Genomic DNA, 23,352 nt, shown 5'->3' with positions numbered 1-23,352 from the left:
AATCAGTGGTAGAGCTGGGATTGGAACTCAGGAGTTCTTGGCTCCCAGGAGCGTGATCAGATGTTAGACTTAGTTGCTTAATTGGATTTGAGTTCTTGTTAACTTTTCACCAGTAAAAACATAATTTCACCAGTACATCTGCTTGTCTAAACCTTTATGATATTACAAACTGTACAATTCATATATGTAATATTCACTAATGTGTGTGCCACTGAAAGCCAGTAATGGAAGTATAATTGTTTGGTGGTTTTTAAGAGACTTGCTTAATCCTTACGTTTCAGTAATTAAATTTATCTTTGTCAGGCTCCTATGTACCAATTCCATTGCAAGCTGCTCAGAAAAAGCTTTCAAGTTCTATGATTGCAGAAGGATCTTTGATGCTGTGGCCCAAGGTGACACAAGTGATCTGAATGACCTGCAGACCTATCTCCATGAGACGCGGAAGCATCTCACAGACAATGAGTTCAAAGGTACCTAGTAATGTCAGATGCATCCAAATGCCATTTCCCTCTTCCAGCAGCGCTGCTGATATTAAAAGATCAGAATGGTGTTTACTTAAATACACGGTAAGACATTGCAGGGGGTTCTGCGTCATGCAGTAGTTTCCCATAGACTGGGCAATTCTCTATAAAGACGCTGGAAATTTCAGAAAAGTTTGAGAGGTTATTTGTGAAACCCTAAATGTCCCTGGGTTCTTCCATCCATTCAGAAGATCCCAGATCCCTTGTGATTACTGCATGCCTAGGTGTCAGAGGGCAGGTTTGTAATGCCCCTTTTTTTTATAGCTGTAACCCTCTATGTTACAGAGCCGGAAACTGGGAAAACCTGCTTATTGAAAGCCATGCTGAATCTGCATGATGGGAAGAATGATACCATTCCCCTGCTTCTGGAAACTGCGGAGAAGACAGGCAATCTGAAAGAGTTAGTTAATGCAGAATATACTGACAACTACTATAAGGGTAAGAGAGGCAGCTGGGAAACTGTCTGGCCTTGCCTGAGCCTAAGTCTGTATAGAAAGACTGGAGATAGGCTACAAAGGACTGTTTGAGTCCTTTAGGCGTTTCTCTGAATGTAACCAAGAATGAAGCTCAGGTTCTAGGAAAGCAGAACCACAAACTGCCGGAGAGCCAGCATTTGTGTTCTTGAAATACCTGGATCACATCTGCTATTTCTGCCAGTGACATGTTTGGTTAATGTGATCTAATTTTCTTCCTCTTCTAGATGTACATTGGTGGGATAGGGTTGGGAGCACATTGGCCGGGGAGCAAGGAAGCCTGCATTCGCTACCTCTGTTGTCTCCATTCTGTTGATAAATAGAGCACTTCAGTCTCCAGGGCTGTTCAATTTGTCCCTTTTCACCAGCATTGCATTAACCTCAGAAGAAGGAGCCTGTAGTGTCTGGCAGCTGTTTCTCTGTGTTATGTGAAGTGAGTTTTCTGTTGTCAGATGAGTGTTTCCCTAGGTCAGACCGCTCTCCATATTGCCATCGAGAGGAGGAATATGTACTTGGTGAAGCTCTTGGTCCAAAATGGAGCAGACGTTCATGCGAGAGCCCACGGGGAGTTCTTCAGAAAAATCAAAGGGAAACCTGGCTTTTATTTTGGTAGGGAAAACAAGACGCATGAGATATGATTTCAGTCACTGATCAAGTAACCAAAGAGTTGTCCCAAATGTGAGCTGTTCAAATACTCCTGATTATGGGGGACCAGATGACCCACAAATAGCAGAGGGGCTAATCCAACCTTCCCTAGTATTTCCCAAATGGGGGCTGGGATTACAAAGGAGCTAAGGCAGTTAGGCATGCATTTCCCATTGATATTCAGTGCAAGATGGGTACCTAACCCCATTTGTCTTCTGAACTACCTCTGTATCTCTTGATGGGTTGTATCATTATTAAAGGCACCTTATAGCCCTGCACTCAATATTTCTATAGCCATCTGTTTTCAGTGGGAAGAGGATGTTATAATCCAAGCATAATTTTTTTTTCTGCCTAAAACTTAACGTGTGAGGTCCAAACACAAGTCGTCTTTTTTGGGGGGGAAAACTCCCTTAACACATTCAGTTCTTTTAACCAAAATACATGGGGACCATTCAATGTGCATTTCTAATTTGATAATTCTGTTTTTTTTTCCAACTCGTCACATGCTGGGTCTAGATAGCCCCTATGTATTGATCAGCAAGGTATGAACATTTTCACTAGTGAGGGAAATTCACCTATATTTAGAGGGCCTGCACAAGTTTTATGCAGTGCTTAAGTCCATAGGGAAATCTCATTGTAAAAATTGTACTACGATTTGATACAGTATTTGATGGAGAACTGCTCACCCGTGTGGTCATGGTGTGAGGTTTCAGACCTGCAGAGGTTTCAGATCCTCCTTCGCTTTTAAGCTCATAAAGGTGACTTTTGTACATATGGTGAGTCTTCTGACCAGTGGTTCATGTTGCTTGCCATTAGGTGAACTGCCTCTTTCCCTGGCTGCCTGCACCAACCAGCTAGGCATCGTGAAATTCCTCCTCGAGAATCGGTATCATCCAGCCAATATAGCTGGCCAGGACTCTATGGGCAATACAGTTCTGCACGCCCTTGTGGAGATTGCAGATAACACCAAAGATAACACCAAGTTTGTAACAAAGGTGTATAACAACATTTTGATCCTTGGTGCCAAAATTAATCCGATGCTGAAGCTGGAAGAGATCACTAACAAGAAAGGACTGACTCCTTTAACCCTGGCTGCAAAGAAAGGGAAGATAGGGGTAGGTGGACACATACCTGTTACCCTTTCAAATGACACACAATATAATCAAAACATTTACACTGGGTACATGTCTACTTGCTGCCTGGGCCTAGCAGACCGAGACGGTGGAAAACTTTGCAGGACTTAACGCTGGAGTTTAAAAAGCAAAGCTTTGATGTAGTCTAGGTAATGTGCCCAAAGGGAGTCATGTAGTATCACTACACATATATCAGCCTACATGGAAACAGTAAAAGTGCCCTGGCTGCTATCTCAGGTGGAGTAGGAAGTGCATCTTTGACTTCTCCCATTTCCCATTCACCAAGACAGTGACCTCAAAGGGATACAAAACAGGTGCCTCTAGATGTCTGTTTTAGGTTTGAGAGGCCAAAGATAGTCACAAATCTTAATTGGAAGAGACCAGAGAGACACTTCTTTGTGCTACTGCATTAGCCCATTTGCCACATTCATATTGCCCAGAACCCAGTGAGATCACTGGCTTTTGGATATTGCAAGCTGTGAGCTGTACAGTATCCCAATGGCTTGACATCAGTGCAGTTAAGCCAGGGCGGAATCTGAATTCCTGTGTTACTGAGAAACTGAATAACAAAAAATCTACCACACCTGAAATGTTGGTCATATATTATTCTTTTATGATCAGATTTTCGCCTATATCCTTAGACGAGAGATCAAAGAGCCTGAGTGTAGGCATCTGTCTAGGAAGTTCACCGAATGGGCCTATGGACCCGTCCACTCATCTCTTTATGACCTGTCCTCCATAGACACGTGTGAGAAAAACTCAGTGCTTGAGATCATTGCGTATAGCAGCAAAACACCAGTGAGTATGAAACCTCCTCTACACTTTCTTACTGGGTTCAGTGGTCAGCTGTGTTCTGTATAGTGCGTGTCTCTGAAGGTTTGCACCATTTTGCAGAGCTTTGTTATGAGTGAATAGTGATCGGGAATAGTGCAGAGATGTAATTTCGTTCTTGGCACGTGTCTATGCACTAACATTCCTTTTGCCCACCTGATTGTGGAAACTAATCCCAGGACTCTTTATTGCAAATATTCCCCTTTGGCTTGAAGCCAGCAGTACCGTTCACAGGAGTGCTTGCTCAGACAAGTAAGGGTACAATCATACCATTCAGCAAGCCTCTGTGTTGTATGTCATTCCCTGGCACTCCTTTGGGCTCCCGAGAGAAACATTTTAGTTACAGCAGGGGACTGGGAGTCAGGCCTCCAGGGTTCTGTTCTCAGCTATGCTCCTAACTCACTGAGCAACCCTGGACAAATCATTCTACTTTAGTTTCCCTATCTGTGAAACTGGGATAATGACACTTCCCTGCCTTCCGGGGACTGGAGAATATGTTAGTTGGCTGTGACGATGCTGGCCATGGGAGCCAGCTGAGGTCACTCAATTAGGGTGAACTGCAAACAAAACGGGGCAAACAAACCCCAGAAACTGGTGGTTATTCCAATACTTAGATTTACCAAGCTAGCGTAAAAAACAGCTTCTATAGTACCTTACTGGTTACTCAGAAGTCCAAATAACGCAGTTCCCTTAAAGTGCCCAGCCTCAGGCCTCCATCCAGACACACATGTCAGATATGATGATGATTACTGAAAATCTTATCATATAAATGAAAAGGTTCTTCCAATCCCAAAGGATTAGCCACACACCCAGGTTCAATTATAACTTAGATCTTACCCAAAATACATGCTTATAGCTAATTTTATTAACTAAGCTAAAGTTTATTTATAAAAAAAGAGAGTGTGTTGGTTAAAAGATCAATATACATACAGACTTGAATTCAATTATTGAGGTTCAGATACATAGCAGAAATGAGCTTGTAGTTGCCAAAAGTCTTTTTAGATATAGTCCATAGGTTATAGCCCAATGTCCATATTCAGGGTGACTCCAGTCAGTGACTGGGGATCTCAATCCTTCTGTCTTAAAGTTTCCCCCTCTTGAAACCCAAAGCAGATCTGAGATGAAGAAGGATCGTGTCCCAGGGTTTTTATACATTTCCAGCAGCCTTTTGGCCTGAGAAAACAATAGGCTTAACTTTCCTTCTTCCAAACATCATGGCAATTAGCACAGGATAATTTATCCATTAAACAGTTCAGATACAGGTTACCACAAACTTCAAAGAGACATAGAGACAATAATACTATTTCACTCAAGTATCTTCCTAAATGTTAATATTCCTTTTTTTATCTTTGAATCAAAGCTATAGCAATAGACAAGACTTGTTTGCTTACATCACAAGACCTGAGCAAACATCTACCCTTCTACCTCTAACAATGCCGACTTGCATTTCAAAGCTCTATTCATTTACATATTTTCCTAACAAGTCTGTAAAGTTTGGCCATGGGTCAGGTCAGTCTGAGTTAATTAACTCTTTCTGGCCCTGTCACCTTCCAATGAAATATTATATTACACTCATAACGTCACACTGGGGACAATGAGATTTCATTTACTGTTTGCAAAGACCTTTGGCAGGTGCTCTCTCATCTTATGTGTGTATTGGCTTCTTTGGGACTCGCATTCCTTCTCTCTCTCATCCCCCTCGCAGAATCGCCATGAGATGCTGCTGGTAGAGCCCCTGAACAGGCTGCTGCAGGACAAGTGGGACCGATTCGTCAAACGCCTATTTTACTTCAATTTCTTTGTTTATGCTATGCACATTATCATACTCACCATGGCCGCCTACTTCAGACCTGTGGAGAAACATGGAAAGGTACTTCACTGGTCATGCTCTTCAGTGTGACCACCCCGGGGATGAATTCCCAGGCCTGCCAGTCATGTTATTGGTGCCAGAGCTTTAACGGTTCTTCCTTCTTACCCGAGTGAGGGGGAGAAAAAGTGCAGAGGAAGGATTCCTCCTCCAGCCCCCTCCTTGGAGAATGGAGGAAGCAGTGCTTTTAGGGACCAATCCTAGAGGAAGCCAAGCACTTTCAACTGCTCAGCTGACAGATCCTTTTCCATCTTCAGCTGTGCTGATCCTTTGCTCCTGTGTTATGCAGCCTCCCTTCAAATTTGAATACACCACCGAGGAGTGTTTTCGTGTCATTGGAGAGATCCTGAGTGTGCTGGGAGGTCTCTATTTCTTTTTCAGAGGGGTAAGAGCTTTGACATTTCTCCTTAGAGCCATGTGGATAGGTAGGAGCCAAAAATAGGTGCCCCCCTTGATTTGGGTTAGCTGCTATTAGAGTCCATCCCTCACTTGAAAGCTACAGATAGTTTTTAATGGCATGGCCAGGAGCTGTCAGGTTTCTACTGAGTTACAAAGCTAAGGTGCAGTTGCCTGTCGTCCTACTGTATGAGAAGGAAGGCCCTACAAAGTCTAGGAGTGCCTGAGCACAGACACAAGCCTAGACAAGGCTTAAGGGGGTATTGAATATAGCCAGGGCCTGCACCATTAAGGACTTTAGAGAACATCAGTGCTATTTTAAACACAAACTGCTACTGTATGGTGGCCAATGTAAAGAACACATAGCAAGTACAGTGTGATCACAGTTGCTCAAACCAGTGAGAAAATGGGCTGCTGCTCCCACACAAGCTGCAAGCTCCAGAGTAGTGCTACACTGAGGGGATAACCATAATTCAGGCTCATGCTTACTGGAATGTGTGTTGCATTTGAGAGGTTCTTGTGGGCTAACTTAGGGTGAGCTGTTCCCCTTTTCACAGCTTGGTCCCGGCTCAGCAGACCTCCCCAGCACTTAGAGGGGCAGTGGTTGCAGCAGCATTTCCAACAAGTTTGACCCAGATAACAGTCAGCACTTAGATACAGAGTGATGGGTCCCCTGGGAAGATTCACAGTGGAAATGTACTTGCCAACCTGAAACTGGCTTTTCGTCTCCCTGTTTTGCAGATACAATATTTCGTGCAGAGGCGGCCCTCATTGAAGACTCTGCTAGCTGACAGTTACAGTGAGGTTCTTTTGTAAGCTTCTCAGCAACTTCTTTATTTGCGTTTGAACGTGGCATTTAGGAGCCTGAGGGACTCGTGGCCTTGGCTTGAGCAAGGCATTGCATGTAACAGGCTTTGAAATAAGCACAGTGCTTTTCATCCCCTCAGTTCTCCTAGCACTTCACATAGGTGGCTCCAGGTCATAACCCTCATTTACAGGTGAGGAAGGTGAGGTGCTGCGAGGTTAACTGTCTGGGTCCTGCAGCAGAGCCAGGAATTGATCCCAGGACTCTTGACTTGCAGTCCAGTGCCCTGTGCACTGGGCCATGATGAAACCTCTCTTGTCCCCAGTGGTACCTTCCGCTTTATGCTATTGGAGCCCTCTGCCTTCCCCAGTCGGAAGGCTGCTACACAGGGCAGCTCCCTGAACTGCTGCCAGTTCTGTGGTGAGAGAGAGGGAGTGCCAGAGAGAGCAGTGCTCGAGGACAACAGAGAATTGTGGCTTGTCTTGCTGACATCCTGCAAGGCAGAAGCAGTTGGGTTGGAGAAACAGGGGTATGCGGGAAACTCGGGAGTTATTAAGGGGAGAGGAATTGTGGAGGGTGCAGAAGACAAGTGAAGCATGAAAGGAAAGAATCTTTCAAGGGATGGAGGTTGGCCTAGGAGGACATGTCTGTCCAGATGGGTTCTAATGTGCTTTTGGGGAATTCCTGAGTCCGCTGTGTATGCCTTCATCCCTCCTTTCTTGCCTGCCTGGGAGGATCTGCACTCTATGCTTGAACCGTGCTTGTCTTTCAGCTTTGTTCACTCGCTGTTCCTGTTGAGTTCAGTGGTGCTGTACTTCTGTGGCCAGGAACTCTATGTGGCATCCATGGTGTTCTCCTTGGCACTGGGATGGGCTAACATGCTGTACTACACCCGAGGCTTCCAGCAGATGGGGATTTACTCTGTCATGATTGAGAAGGTCAGTCTAGGGAGCAGCTGACAAGTCCTGCTGAATTTTCACAGGCCTGGAAAGTACCACCACCGATTCAACCTTACGGTTTAAACCAGGGAGAGCAGCTTTATTTTCACCTTCAGGGGAAAATCTACTCACTGTTGCCAGTGAGTCTGAAAAGGCTCATGTCAGTTAACTCTACTCTCCTCGATTATTTTCAGGCCTTCTCCACAAAGAAGTCTGACCTCTTCATGTGGTCTAGCCAAGTAGTCTATAGAGGGGGACAAAGAACCACACCGTCTTAGCTTGATTCACACATGAAAGGTTGAAAATATATTTGGCATTAGATATACTGCATATGCATCTAATAGGTTTTATGAATAATGGAAAGGAAATGTTCTCTATATTGAAAGCCAGTACTCGGAAACTCAGTCATGGTGTAAGGCAAGAGCAGTGGGTTCACACTGTATAGTTCCTTCTTGGAGCCAAATCAGGACTTTCCACCACTCTTGGTTGCAGTTTGTGTTAGATTCCTATAAAATGTTCTGTTTCCATGTTGCAGATGATCCTGAGGGATTTATGTCGCTTCATGTTTGTCTACCTAGTATTTCTCTTGGGATTTTCTACAGGTAATGTCACCCTGGGAGTTATTGTTTCTTAGAGAATCAATGAGATTTAGCAAAAATTACCTTTTCAGTTAATTTAGAATTCCCTTTACCAACTAGAAACTAAGAAATCTACATCACGCCCCCGTACAAAATCACTACCACATAAAAAAAAAGAATACTACTACTTAGCATTAAAATAGGTTTTTTTAACCATAGATCTCAAAATAATGCCAAGCAGCATTATTCCCATTTCACAGATGGAGAAACTCAGACACCACATTTTCAAGTAATCTCTAATTTTGGATGCCTCTATGTTGGATGCCCAACTTTAGAATCCTGGGGACTGATTTTTCAGAGCTGCTGACTCCCCACAACTCCACCTGCAGTTGATGGCCATCAATATATTGTGTCTAATCAGATACATCTTTGCAAGTTTTTCATTGTTTTCAAAATGAGCATGGTCTCTGAGTATCTTTTTCTTGTATACATCACTCTTCCCATTTGCAACAGCTGTGGTGACTCTGATTGAAGATGACTATGAGGGACATGAAAATGACAGCTGTCTCTGCACCCGATCAGGCCAGCTGAAGTGTGGCCGCACATCATACAACAGTCTGTATTACACCTGCCTGGAGCTGTTTAAGTTCACCATTGGCATGGGAGATCTAGAGTTTACTGAGAACTACAGGTTTAAGTCTGTCTTTGTCATCCTGTTGGTCCTCTACGTCATCCTTACCTACATTCTCCTGCTCAACATGCTGATTGCGCTGATGGGGGAAACTGTGAACAAGATCGCACAAGAGAGTAAGAGCATCTGGAAACTCCAGGTTTGTTGATCCCCCCCCAAGGGTTCTGGTCTTCATGTTGGAACTAGAAAGAGAACTTGGGGGATAAGCGCTTTAAGGGGAATCTGGAGGGACTGGTATGTTTCTAAACTTGCAGATTTTCATGTCTTTATAGATTCTAGGACTGGAAGGGACCTTGAGAGGTCATCGAGTCCAGTCCCCTGCCCTCATGGCAGGACCAAATACTGTCTAGACCATCCCTGATAGACATTTATCTATCTCAGTCTTTCTATCTCCTGATTCCTTACCCATGAGCACAAGCCTGTATGACTGTCCTTGGTCCCTTTCCTCATCTGGTGTATGATGCATTGTTTAAGCAGATGTTCTTGGTATACACTGAATATTTCACAGATGTTTGCAGTTTAAGAAAATAAATATTTTTATTATTAGACAATAACAGAGTAAAAAACCTGAAGGCATTTAGGCTCTCGACACTGGAAAACCATGATCAGAATATGAAAAAATGGAGATTATGCATTGGAAGAAAGCAAGTGCCTTCTGCCAGGTTTGCAGATAATGCCTTGTCAGCTTTTGTGTATGAAAAGAAACCCTGTAGTTCTAACTACATAACAGTACTCATCCATCATTTTAAAAGACACACTTCTAGAGAAATTGTATTATTTTGTGGTTGGTATGATCATTGCCCTAGGCTGACAATGCAGGTGAAAGTTCGGGGATTCTTGTTTTATAAAGAAAGGCCTCGACATTTGTATAAATATAGTTAAATGCCAGCTGTTCCCCACTCTCCTTGCCTTTTTCAATTGGTAGAGAGCCATCACCATCTTGAATATCGAAAACAGCTACCTGAACTGCATGATAAGCTCATTCCGATCCGGGAAGCGAGTCTTAGTGGGAACCACACCTGATGACAAGGACGATTACAGATGGTGTTTCAGGTAACCTGGTTTTATCTTAAATAGATAATCTTTTACAGAAACACATCTACAGGCCTGGGATGGCTCAATAACTGGTAATGGGATGTAGATCTCTTAAATTTAGGGTGACCAAAAATTACACTAAGTGATGGCTGTTCAGTGGCGCGAGTGAAATGGCTTCTTAGTCGAATTCACAATAGACTTGGTCCAGCCTGCTGGGTCTGAGATGCCAGAATGCCAAGCAGACCTTCTATATTAAAATAGCATTATGTCCTCTCATCACTGTCCGTCTCAAAGCAGCATCATAGCTCAACTGATAATGAACAGATACTGCAGCTGAGCCTTTTTCTTTCCATATCTGATTCTACGTTGCTTTACTTCTTGGGCCACACATTTCTCAGTGTGGAGAATCCTGGCTAGAGTGTAGAGATTGAGTATCTGACCTATGCAACAGGGACGTCTATGGCATTCCCCTGCCAAACCATGAAGCATTGGCAGAACTGTTACACAGCAGGCTTGCGATAGCCCAAACTCTTCCTTGTGTGGTGATTGGCCAGTGGATCTGCATACTCATGGATTCACCAGCCCACAGCCAACCCTCTGCCCTGGGACACAAGGACAGAGTGTGACTATGGAATCCCTTGGTGTTTCTCTGCATAGTATGATATCAATTTAATTGAGTCAGGTAGGTTTCTCCTCAGGTGAATGTTACAGAATTCTTTATGGGCAGTTGCCTTGGTCCTCAGGCTAAGAGTGGCCTTTTGCAAATATCCAGTAGATGGTGAATTTTATTTGGTATATTAGGGACTTTAATATAGAACATTAAACCCACAGGGAGCTTTAATCAGCCACGACGATTAGGCCAGCACCATTCTGCAACACTTTACTTCACAAAAATTCCAGGATTATTGCTGTGCACCTTGAGTAGTAACTACTATTCTACAAGAATTATCTGAGTAGCTTGTCCACACAGGGAACTGGTTGTGTGACAAAGTTATACTGTGCATACGGTCCTTGAGACTCTAGATCCTTTTCTGGAGAATAAATTAGATCCCTTTCAACATTAAATCACTTTTGTTCTCTCTCCAGAGTCGATGAGGTGAACTGGTCCACATGGAACACTAATCTGGGTATAATCAACGAGGAGCCTGGATACAGCATGGGCTTGAAGCGAAACTCAAGTTTTTCTTTTAAGTCTAGCAGAGGTGAGGAATCCAGGCATGAAAACCCTCCAGTTCTTCCCATATTCTGACGGTATTAGACTATACATTTGGTTATAGAGGCAGCATAATGTAGTGCAAGTTTATACATCTCTCAGTGAGACTTCGAATAGCTACATGAACTGCTGTTAAATGAACACAGTGGGCAAAAGGATTAAAACGAACTAACCCTTTATTCATTTTGCAGTTTTATTCTTTGGAATTCTCTAGCTCCCTCCAGTTCCTCACTCTGGATGTTTCCAGGGTGTGTAATGACCGGCACACCTTGGTGAGCTGGATAGACATGGCAGCAGTGTACCACAAGAGCCACCCTGTGATGCCCCAACCCCACAGTGCAGTAGCTCACTAGTTAGCGCAGAAGAACCCCAGTTCATAGATCAGTGGGTGTACTTGTCAGCTTAAAAGAATGGAAAACTGACAGAAGAATAAAACTTTTAAAAGAATAAAATCTTCACTTGTGCTTTATATTATATCAGCTTCCCTCTGTGTTGGAAACCAGGAATATTCTGGTCTGTTTCTATAGGAAAAAAACATTAATAGCCACTTTGCTTATAAGTTTCAGGGAAAAACTGGAAGACCTTGGTTCCACTTTTGAGAGATGGGAGCAGGCGAGAAGAGGCACAGAAACAGCCAGAAGAAGCCAAGTTAAAACCCATTTTGGAACATGATTATGAGCCTGACGACTCTGGGGCAAGGAAGTCTGTTTAGTTTTTTTTGTTTGTTGAATATAATTGTTCTTAAGAAGAAGGTTAATTATAATTGTTTTTAAGTGTATTGTCTGTGTTCACAGACAATGGACTTGGAGCTCTTTATGAGAACAGAGCATTATGGCAAAAGGGCTGAGGAAGTTACTGTATGTAATGATTCATTAAATATGCTAAGTAAACAGCTTGTTAGTTAAGACCATGTTTCCATAAATTGGCCATTATGCCTCCATTACTGGTTAGATATCTACCTCCAATCAACCACACTAGAAGGCTCTCTCTTGAGCTTTGTACAGTACTTCACACATGCTGGTTAAAAGCAGGAAATAAACTGAGTATTTTTGCCCACAAGGAGGAAAACTTCCTCACCTCCCAGTGGAAAAACTACAAACAGCCTAGACATTGAGGTTTCCTTGCTGGCCCCAAACAAGACACATAAAAGTCTCTGTTGGATTTCACTGCTTGCTCCCCATCTCTAATCCTAACTGATCTTTTGGAGGCTCATCAACTGCTTGGTGGAATGCCCCATAGCATCCTTCTCCTGTGGGGCTTGCCTGGGAGAGACTGTCACAGCTACTCAGGTTGCTCGATATAAGTTTTCAGTCATCACATGGTCTGTAGCACTGACATAGAAATATGGTTTTACTGATAAATAGGTTTTATCTTAATTGTTATGATGTCCAAAATTACAACATTAATTGTGTTGTTTTGGTTATTGGATGGAATCTATCATCAACTCCCTGAGAAACAATCACTCACCAAAAATTAACATGCATTATGCTAATATAGATATGAAATATAGGAGGATATGGTTTGCACAACAGTTATAGTCAGGTTCCTATTTATCTGTGCTGACATGATACAATTTGCAAGAGAAAGGAAGAGTGTATAAATATCTATATCTACTTTGAGAGGTAAATAGTATATTTACTTGCAACTTTCCACTTTACAGTTCAAAGCAAAAGCAGAAGGAATCTGACTTGCAGTACAAGAGTATATACATACAACAAGAACTGAAGAAACCAACATCTCTTCAGACATCAGATTAATCTACTGACGTGTTGCTTTCTTCAGGTTCCCTTTTTCCCACCACATCTCTCCTTGAACCTGGAAAAGAAATGTTGTGAAGGCAAAACTGCTAGTATGAGAAGAACAAGCCAATTTTCTCTGTTAAATTTGGAGGAAGGAGTCAGTTGCAGTCAGAGGTTTGGGTTTGTTTTCAGTGAAACTGACCAAAAAATAGGTACAAATAATTACAAGATCAGGAGAACAAAATGCTATCCAAGAACCACCTAAATTTGCAAATTAACTTAAATTATAGATTTCTTTTAATTTTTGCATGTATCTTCAACAAATCACCACCACAAATACTGAAATTATTCTCATTGGCAGCACTTTACTTTAATGTAGCAAAAACAGCCATATACTATACCTGTAACGCCACAGTTCTGTAACAACTACAGAACCCATACCATGGGTGAAATCCTGTCTCCATTTAAGCCAATGGGAATTTGCCATAGATTTTAACGGGGTCAGGTTGTCACCCAGTGTAACTAACTACTATCATCATATGAGAAGAACCACCCAAAGTGACTTAGAACTTGCAGTTTTCACATCTCATCAGAACACAAGTGCTTTACCAGGCAGAAATAACTGTCACTGTCTTTTAATATTATGTTAACTACTATAGGCCCAGTCCTGAAGTTCTCAGTCAAAATTTCTTTTGAAGTCACTGGGAGTTTTGCATGAACAAAGATGTCAGGATTTGGCCCCTGTGTCATTATAAACCACAGTGCTCCTCTGTTTAACACCAGGCTAGTTTTGGAGGTTGTTCACTTGGTAGCTAGTGTTACTCTGCTTGTAAGTCCACTGGAATGATTACTGAGGTTTAAGGGCAGTAAAAAGTTACCCTACAGTTAAAAATGGCCTCAGCCACCTCTTTTTTCTTTTCCTTTGCAAGGGGGACAGGCTCTTCATTTGTGTTTATCAGTGTGTTACTCCAGTTGGTTTTGTTCACTTCATTCACACTCTTCATTTTAAACAAACATATAAAGAGGAAGCTTACAAATATGAAGTTTATTTGTATTTATATAAAAGCTGGGTTCAGCCTGGCCAAGCTCCATATAAATCTAGTGAGGGCGGTGCCTCAGAAGGTGCAGACTTGCAATGCATATCTGAAACTATGGAGAATTCCACCATTAATGTGAGCCTCTGTTAAACGCAACCCCCTTCCAATGTGAAAGGGAGATGTGAAAACTGCAAGTTGTCACAGGGGGCAGCAGGCCACAGCACCAGTGCTGGTGCTGTGGCCTACTGCCCTCCTCTGGTATCTTTGATGGAGGGATTATCTTTACCTCCACTGTCTCTGCAGGGCCCATTGGCCCTTAAAGCCCTGAGTTGCCTTCAGGTGTGCATGTCTGATAAGCTGCATCAGGGAGCCGCACATCACATTTAGGCATAAACATAATGAAATAATTTAATCAAGGTTTTATTAAACATGTAAAGTCACTTTGGTTTCTAGAGGTCTCACTGTACCCACTGTAAGCAAGTTCTCTCACCTTCCTTTTTATCAGGTATATCCAATTAGTGTACTGGGGCAATTTTTTTTTCTTTGGAGCCATTTTCTCCAGAACACTGGCAAACTTATTTCCAGGTCCAGTACGGTCATGGCTTTCTGGAAAACAGTTACCATGTAGAGTCAACATGATGGCAAACAATGAATCATTCAGGGTATGCTCTAGCATGTGGCTGTTACTGCAGCATGTTCTCACTACCTGAAGATCTTTCTATCTGCACAAAACTTTCTAAGTTTTGAAAGTTTGGAGGGGGTATTAGTACTCTTGCAGTGGGATTTTTCCAGTCGGTGCGCTTAACTCTGCTCACACTGAAGTTAATGGTAATACACCCTGTCAGGGTTTCCTCCCCACTCTAAACTCTAGGGTACAGATGTGGAGACCCGCATGAAAGACTCCCTAAGCTTATTTCTACCAGGTTAAAAACTTTTCCAAGGCACAAATTTGCTACTACAGGTAATAAAACTTTTCCAAGACACAAATTCCTTCCTTGCCCTTAGTATTGCTGCCACCACCAAGTGATTTAAACAAACGTTTAGGGAGGGCCACTTGGAGCCCTAACTTCCCCAAAATATTCCCCCCAAGTCCCTACACCCCCTTTTCTGGGGAGGCTTGAGAATAATATCCTAACCAATTGGTTACAAAGTGAGCACAGATCAACCCCCCTGGGTTTTTAGGACATTGAAAAACAATCAGGGTCTTAAAAGAAGTTTATTTAAAAAAAGATAAAAGAATCACCTTTGTAAAATTAGGATGGAAGATAACTTTACAGGGTCACAAAAAGATTTTAAACACAGAGGATTTTCCCTCTAGGCAAAACTTTAAAGTTACAAAAACAGGGATAAACCTTCCTTTTAGCACAGGGAAAATTCACAAGCTAAAACAAAAGATAATCTAATGCATTTTCTTGCTATTACTTACTATTTCTGTAATATTAGATGCTTAGCTCAGATAAGGCTTAGGAAGATGTATTTTTCCTGCCCTGGCTCCTCGCTGACCGGGAGAGAACAAAGGAACACGAAAACAAAAACCTTCCTCCCACAGATTTGAAAGTATCTTTTCCCCTTATTGGTCCTTTTGGTCAGGTGCCAACCAGGTTATTTGAGCTTCTTAACCCTTTACAGGTAAGGAGGAATTTTATGCTACCCTTAGCTGTATATTTATAACACACCCACTGAATATAAGAATGGCCATACTGTGACAGACCAATGGTCCACTTAGCCCAGTATTCTGTCATCCAACAGTGGCCAATGTCAGGTGCTTTAGAAGGAACGAACAGGATAGTTTTGAGTGATCCATCTCCTGTAATCCAGTTCCAGCCTCTGGCAAGCTGGCGGTTTAGGCACACCCATAGCATGGGGTTGTGTTCCTGACCATCTTGCCTAATAGCCATTGATGGACCTATCCTCCATGACCTTATCTAGAGTGGGAGCAGCATTAGGCCATTGTTTGAGAGCATTTGAAAATCCCACTTATAAATGTACAAATGTAAGCAATGTTAAGTATTCTCTAGCATGAATTTCTACCTTTTTAAAAAGCACTTCATACTTACACAGCCAACTTCACATGGAGAAATGGTGACATCTATTTACCACTTAAGGCACTTGCAGGTGAATGATTACTATTGATACTCTATGGGCATACACTAGTACTTTAGATCTTGTCTATTAAAGGAAATTACTCTGTATTCGGTTTGGATATATGGGCTCAATGGATGTGTTGTGTCTCTCTAGTGTCATGTTGTATAGCTTCTATTCTGAGACAGTTCTGGGGTCTGGCTATGATGTAGCCATTTCCAGGAATTTATTTGTTTAAAAGTTTTGTTACCTGTAGTAGCAAAATGAACTAGGCATTTAATTTTTTTAGGTTCTTTGGGAGGTGGAAGAAAAGTATGAAAGGAGTGAGGTAGATGAGACAACAGTATATATGCAATATTGTGTATTTTTTAAATCATATTACAATAGCTTGTCACTGATTTTGAATTGATTGGAAGCAAGAGATTTTCTCACTTTCTTGGCACACTCTGCTGACTGTCTCCCCCATCAGCGCGATCAGTATGTTTAAGAGGAGCACAAAGGTGAGTATCACATAGAACAGGCGTAGGCAACCTATGGCATGTGTGCCGAAGGTGGCACGCGAGTTAATTTTTCAGTGGCACTCTCACTACCCGGGTCCTGGCCACCAGTCTGGGAGGCTCTGCATTTTAATTTAATTTTAAATGAAACTTCTTAAACATTTTAAAAACCTTATTTACTTTACATACAACAAGAGTTTAGTTATATATTATAGACTTATAGAAAGAGACCTTCTAAAAATGTTAAACTGTATTACTGGCATGCGAGACCTTAAATTAGAGTGACTAAATGAAGACTCGGCACACCACTTCTGAAAGGTTGCTGACCCCTGACACAGAAGATGAGGACAAGCATGAAAACCTCAGGGTACTTGAAATCCTCATGCTCTGAGAGGTCCCCGGGGCCTAAGGTAAGCTTGAAGAGCTCAAACACTGCAGTGTGAAAGCTTTGAAATGGGCTGTACAGTGTGTCCTGGGGACAGTCATTCATCAGAGAAGCAAGAGCTGCAGGGTAAGAGAAAATTAGAGAAAAGAGACAGGAAAATCACTAAACTGATAGGGAAGATAATACTGAATTTTTGTTGTGTGAGCAACAGATACCGGGTACCATATTCATTTAATCATACAAATTTAGACTTGATTTTTGTCAGTTATTTTCTGATAATGCAAATTTAGTTATCACTTTGGCATATGTTGCACATAACTATGTAACGGTTGATGACAATGTATGAAAACCTAAAATAGTTACTTCAGTATGCTCAGGAGTATAATATTTCTCTATATTAGTGAAAGGTTGCATATCTTATTTGTTATTGCACTAACAATTGATCCTATTGGAAACTGTCCCAGTAAGGAAGTTCATTCATATCTAAGTTTGCTGTTAAAGATCAGCTCACAAACAAATTAGTTCAGTGCTTATCTGTTGTTCATAATTACATGTGCTTTGTGTTATGCTTGCAGCAATAACAGTGATCAAGCATGTAGCCTATAAACTCTTTTGTGGGTATTACACAGCACACTATTGAGACTTTTTTTGTTTTAAATATGAAAAATGAATGTCCCTTTGAGTACATATAGGAGAAAAATACTTGGTCTTATCAAACTACATGATTCCAAGGAAAACTGAAACTAATAATGATGGTGAAGAACACTTTAAAAAGATATCCTTTTATAGATAACTTAGAGATGCACCTTTGTTTTCAGAAGTCACAACACATTGAGAGCCCTACCAAGGGGATGACACTGATTTATCCAAGAGGATCAGGACTGGATTATACAAAGAGCTTATCCTCCTTTATTTTCATAGATGCCATACGAAAGAAGTAGAGTTACACTGGTGTAAAATGGATTGGACAATCAGGCCTTCATTCTTTATATGCTGAATTTTTAAAAACAGTATTGATCTTTGCATAAAGTTCTGTTCCAGTCACATTGCTATATTATGCCCATCACTGTGGTATCTGGGTGCCATGGTATGTATTGTTGTGGCCACTGTGTTTCCCAGGCCATGTAGCACTGCATATTGCTATAGAGAAAAGACAGGAGAATTTGGTTAGGCTCCTTGTGCAAGAGAAAGGTGATATGAATGTTAGCACTAAGGAATTATTCTTCCAATTAAAGAAAGGCAGAGATGACTGCTTGTATTTTGGTAAGTGCAACACCTTTACACACAGTTTCCCATTATAAAGTAAATGTTTACAATTGTAAAGTAGAACACAGCTTAACAGAGGCACAATACAGTTATGCAGCCCAGAAAAGAGTGCTTGTAGATGGTTTTCAATAAACAATAGTCAACCACAACTGAAGGAGGATTGGGACCAAGTCAGGCGGCAGATATGGAGGAAGCAGGAGGACACCTCTAATTAGGCACTCTCCTCAATGCTACTAGCAACTCATACAAGGGGTAGGAGTTTGATGTTAGTAGAATCTCTGAGATTTTCTTCAGTTTCTTTCCAACACTCTTTTCTTGGAGGGCTAAGACAGGGAAACCAAAAAGAAGAAGAATGGGTCAGTTTCTTTAAATTTCCCTGGCTTGAACATGTTTCTTTCATATTTCTTAACACTGTCTGTAAGAACTTCACATATGGCTGGGAAGAGCAGCAGACATGCAACAAATGCCTTCAGTGGTTTCTTACATGAGTCATTCCCTGAGATTGAATAGTTTTTTTTAATGTAGGTTTGTTTGTAACATTATTGTCTTCTTCAGCTAAATACCCACTGCCCCTGTCTACTTGCATCATAGAGGTAGAGCTAGTATGATTCCTCTTTGAAAATGAACATAACTGTTCAGATTCTGCTGCCCTGGAGTCCCAGGGGAACACAGTCTCCATAACAAAGAAGGAATCACTTCCCTACAGCTAGCTGTAAAGGATGGCAAAAGCCAGAGAAAGCCCAGAGGATCACAGAATGAAAATGGCAAAACATAAGCAATACACCACATTTTTGGTTGACCATCTCTAATATACATATTGCAGCCTTTGTCTGAAGCAAAAACAACATGTCAAGGTGGATGACAAATACTAGCTCCAGTGTATTTCATTTGGAAGAGGCTTAAGTCTGGCTTTAGCTTTTCTTTTACCACTCCAGATCCCATCAGAGTTTATTAGAGAGTCACATTCCACATGTCTTCTAAACCAGGGCTATTATTAAGTCTTATTCTGTTACAAAGAAGTAAGACCTATGCAGTGTAATTACTCATCTTTCTTTTTCAGCTTCTCATTCTGTTCTAAAATATTGAAACAGCTCTTTATCTAATCTATCCTATATCTTTACATCATGTATCATTTATTTATTCATCCTTCAGTGTATTCATTTATCAGATTCACATAGATGACTCAGTTTTGCAAAGAAAACAGTAGGAATTCTCAGTCTCTGTGAGAGCAAATGACCGGGGGTGAAAATGCTGTATCAGAAAAACAGCAAAATGTGTTGTTTTATTCTGTTCTGTTTCCTTCTTAGAAGATCTTTCAGCACATTTGAGGAAGGCAAATTCCTTATCAAGACCGTGAAGGTCTAGTCTTTCAATAATTTGTCTAGGCAATCTGTGAAATGGGCATATGGCCCCATCTGGTGTTCTTTCTTACCAGAAGTGAATGCAGTGGGCCATTTTAATGAGCTGCAGATATTTAATATTATCACCCATTCACTTCAAAACTATTAAGATTTGCAAAACTACTGTTTCAAAAAGATAACAGTATTTGAGAACAATCTTCCTTTTCACTGGAAAACAAACTGTCCATGTTTTATAGATTCACATTAACATGGTTCCCTGAACAAACTGAATGTCAATATGGTTCACTCTTCCCTGAACTCTCAAGATGGAAAACTAATTGTTCATTAGGAAGTTGCAGTGATTTTTCCCATCCCTTTCCTGGTGTGTATTAGTGGTTTTCTCTTTCCCTGCATGTGCTGCCTCTCTGATGAGTGAGCATCCCCAGGACACACCAAGCAGCCCACTTCACAGCTTTCAAACTGCAGCCCTGGAGCTCTTCAAGCTTATCTTAGACCTTAGGGACTTTTTTAGGATGTGAAGATTCCAAGGTAGCGTGAAGTTTTTCCTGGTCTCCTACGTAATATTCTCCTTTGTACTCCTCTTAAGCATGTGTTGATGGGGGAGATAGTCAGCACAGAGTCCCAAGAAAGTGGAATAATATAGAGGCTCCAGGTGAAGCTCTTTCCTTGATTAACTAGATTGTCCTAGTTAATATAAACACAGAAGCAGTAAGTCACAACTGCAACTGCACCTTGTTAGTTTTGAATGCTTTCCACAATCCTTGTCTGTTAGTTCTGTTTTTAGTTGTTAAAATATTATTAAAAAAACAATAACACTCGGGCCTAGATCCTCAAAGGTATTTAGTTGTTTAATTTCCAGTGGTGTTCAGTTAAAGTTTAGCCCATGCACTAGGGAGCAGAAATTGTTACCACCCAATACTGCCTCTGTGAAATACATTGTTTGGGGTGGGGGCAGGTCTCTAGCCAGTTGCTAGGGGGATTTTACATCAGAAACCATCATGGCAGCTGGCACTCTTATTTGCAACCTCAGCAGAGAGTGCAAGCACCAAAGCCATGATTCACAAAACTCTTAAGCACATGAAGTGCTTTGCTGAGTTGAGATGGACTTAAACACACATTTTTGACTTCACCAAAAATTCTGAAAAAATTCATTTTTGGTTTTCCCTAAACTATTCTCCCTCCCTCCTTCCCCCTCCCCCCCAAAAAAATTGACAGCAAACTGGAAAATCTGTTATTCGGACAGCTCTAAACAGATCCATTGGTTCTGGCAAATTCTTTATGCTTTACATTTGAAGGAAGGCTTGACATTTTACAAAATGAAGTAAATAATGCACTTCTGGTAAGTGGCCACTGGGTGACACTTCCTCACTGCAGAGAGCTAGTCCAATGCTCTTTCATAGGATTGCGTGCCTATGACAGATTTTGAGAGCAACTTCATCTGTCTTTCCTTGCTTTTGTGTTATATTTTATAATATATTGGCTTGTTTTTCTTTTCTTATGGCATTGTTGCAGTTATATGAATATATGAGACTAGTTCTTTGAGTCCTAGAGAGCTTTGACTATATAGGATCTGGAAAAAATCTGCCGAAGTCCTTAAAAGAATGGTTTCATAAAGGAAAGACAGGCCTGCGGACAGCAATTCCGGGCCCCAGGGAAGAACAGGCAATGGGCCCCCTAGAAAGGGATGTGCCACCCGGCTGCCTTCACCACTGCCGGTACCACCTCACACATGCCTAGGAGCCAGGGACAGATTAAACTTTTGTAGGCCTGGGTGCCAAACATATTTTTGGGCCCCCATGGAGGCAAGGGAGCATGGTGCAGGGAGGTCAGTACCCAGAGCAAGGGGCCAGCCAGGGGCAATGGGGCATGGCATGGAGGGGGCAGCCCTGCTCTGCCCAGCCTAGTGCGAGGGCACTGTTTACAGATCGGCAGCTGCCAGATGCACACTGGCCCACCCAGCCCTGTGCTGCCAGAGTTCCCCTTCCCCTCTGGGGTTGGCCCATGACATGCCACACAGCCGCCCCACCCAACACCTCCCAATTCCCTATGCCCAGCCTCCCAGAGGCCGATTATGCTGAGTGCCCCCCCGCCCACAGCCTCACCACAACTGCCTAGCACCCCTTTAAGGGGGCCTCCAGACCCCTTTAAATTGCCTGGGCCCTTGGGCAATTGCCCTCTTTGACCTAACTCCTGTCAGCGGGCCTGAGGAAAGATTATAGCTAACAAACTAATTGCCTTTACTCTGAGGGGCAGGGAGAGCGAAGAAGATGTTTAAGGTGGGCATTTTGAGTTTCATAACATTAAGAAGATTTAACTGTCTGGAGGTTCCAACCATGATCAGGGGCCCGCAGTACATATGTAGTAAGAAACAGCATTTGCCTTGAAGCACTTACAATCTACGTAGACAAGACAGACAAAATGTGAGATGAAGAAAGTGTGACTCCCATTTTACAGATGGCGACCTGAGCCATAGCTGAAGTGATGGGCGGGGCACAAAGGAAGTGTGTGGCAGAGCCAGAAATTGAATCCAGGTCTCCTGACTTCCAGGCCAATGCCCTGATGACAACACCATCCTTCCTATCATGCATATGCTCATAAAGGCCATGTGGCATATCAGATGAGCGGCAGACAGTTGTGGAAGTGACTCCACAGTGTCTGTGCTACAAAATGACTATTGGAACCAGTAACTGTGCTAGTAATCATATAATCGTAGTAATTGTGATAGACTGTGATGTCACAAACACAGGATTATTTATGGACTTGATCTGGCAAACACTTGATATACAGAATTGCTGATAGGAGTGGGCCCTGTGGCTATAGATGAGGCAGAAGGAAAAAAGAAAATGGGCTAAGAGAATGAAAGTTCTTATTACACCATAAATACTAATAAGAAAGGAAATTAAGAAAATGATTGGCCAAAGAATTCATGAAGATCATGTGTCACATATACAGATGCAAGAAGATTTAACATATTTCTGATATTGACTGTACTATACAGAGCCCTAATCTTATTGTTAATATCAGGGCAAATTCTGTCTTGATTTATATCTACTGCAGCCTCCATGGAAGTTATTGTACTTGCATTGGTAAATCAGACTAGAATTTAATCCTGAGTCTTTAATTCTCATGTAAACATACTACTTTCTGCTTCTAAGTGCTTTAAAAAAATCTATACAGATGTGTTACTGTATTTTTTAATAAAAATGTGATTTATACTAAAACTCACAGTGAACACATACATTAATATAATGCCATGTTTAAAAATTTAAATACCTTAAAGTTGTGTAATAGGTTTATTGCCAACATCGTCTGGGAAAGCAAATGCAAAGTTCTCACTTTAAAAAAATAAGCTACTACTAACCATACCATGTGATCGCTCCTTTTCTTCTATGGCCCTATTCAGCGGAAATTAATTTTTCACAAGTTCTGGCCTCGAAAACTCTACTGGCTTCCACTTGACACCCTTGCACATTAATTCTGATTCAGTAGGCAAATCCTTTATGTGCTGTGAATTGCTTACTTCATCTTTCTTTAGCCACATTCAATAAATTGTTTCAGAAAATGAAGATGTGTCCCTCCTATTTTAGTCTAGGGAAGGTAACTCCGCTGGAAGATGTGTTGATCCTCCAATGGACAGAACATAATGACATATTTGTATGGGGAAGGGCTGACCATGAGGACGACACCTTAAAGGCAAATACATAGCAAGATAGTACGTGTTTACTCTAAGAATAGGTATTCCCAGGCTCTGCATCCTGATAATCCCAACTAGCTAAGCAGACATTTTAGCCAGCATAAAATCATAGAAGATTAGGGTTGGAAGAGACCAAAGGAGGTCATCTAGTCCAACCCCTTGTAG

At 41.8% G+C, this 23,352-nt stretch overlaps 1 protein-coding gene and 1 long non-coding RNA gene across 2 annotated transcripts; one reads left to right on the top strand and one right to left on the bottom strand.

The window, feature by feature from the left end:
* The first annotated feature begins 1,252 nt into the window (after window positions 1-1,252).
* TRPV1 (transient receptor potential cation channel subfamily V member 1) lies at window positions 1,253-12,122 on the top strand. Its single transcript, XM_039508476.1, has 12 exons — window positions 1,253-1,603; window positions 2,456-2,754; window positions 3,394-3,570; window positions 5,309-5,473; window positions 5,760-5,855; window positions 6,608-6,678; window positions 7,444-7,609; window positions 8,145-8,211; window positions 8,701-9,017; window positions 9,804-9,931; window positions 11,000-11,115; window positions 11,687-12,122. The coding sequence occupies exons 1-12, from the start codon at window positions 1,447-1,449 to the stop codon at window positions 11,836-11,838; spliced, it is 1,911 nt and encodes a 636-aa protein (XP_039364410.1). The 5' UTR covers window positions 1,253-1,446; the 3' UTR covers window positions 11,839-12,122.
* Window positions 12,123-17,820: 5,698 nt separating this feature from the next.
* On the bottom strand, window positions 17,821-22,140 carry LOC120387454. The gene is made up of 2 exons (XR_005590169.1): window positions 21,887-22,140; window positions 17,821-18,006 (listed from the first exon to the last, which is right to left on the bottom strand). It is a non-coding gene; the product is annotated as an uncharacterized LOC120387454 (long non-coding RNA).
* Between the last annotated feature and the right edge of the window lie 1,212 nt (window positions 22,141-23,352).

This window comes from Mauremys reevesii, linkage group 20 (assembly GCF_016161935.1).
Source record: "Mauremys reevesii isolate NIE-2019 linkage group 20, ASM1616193v1, whole genome shotgun sequence".
Lineage (NCBI taxonomy): Eukaryota > Metazoa > Chordata > Testudines > Geoemydidae > Mauremys > Mauremys reevesii.
Note: the sequence above shows the minus strand (reverse complement) of the source record. Positions and strands in the feature narration are given on the sequence as shown.

What these genes read in the sequence shown, in the direction of transcription:
- TRPV1 (XM_039508476.1), top strand. Translation starts at nt 1,447, where the DNA reads ATGAGTGTTTCCCTAGGTCAGACCGCTCTCCATATTGCCATCGAGAGG. An exon ending in CGTATAGCAGCAAAACACCA is followed by an intron (nt 3,571 to 5,308) that starts GTGAGTATGAAA and finishes TCCCCCTCGCAG; the next exon opens with AATCGCCATGAGATGCTGCT. An exon ending in TCTATTTCTTTTTCAGAGGG is followed by an intron (nt 5,856 to 6,607) that starts GTAAGAGCTTTG and finishes CCTGTTTTGCAG; the next exon opens with ATACAATATTTCGTGCAGAG.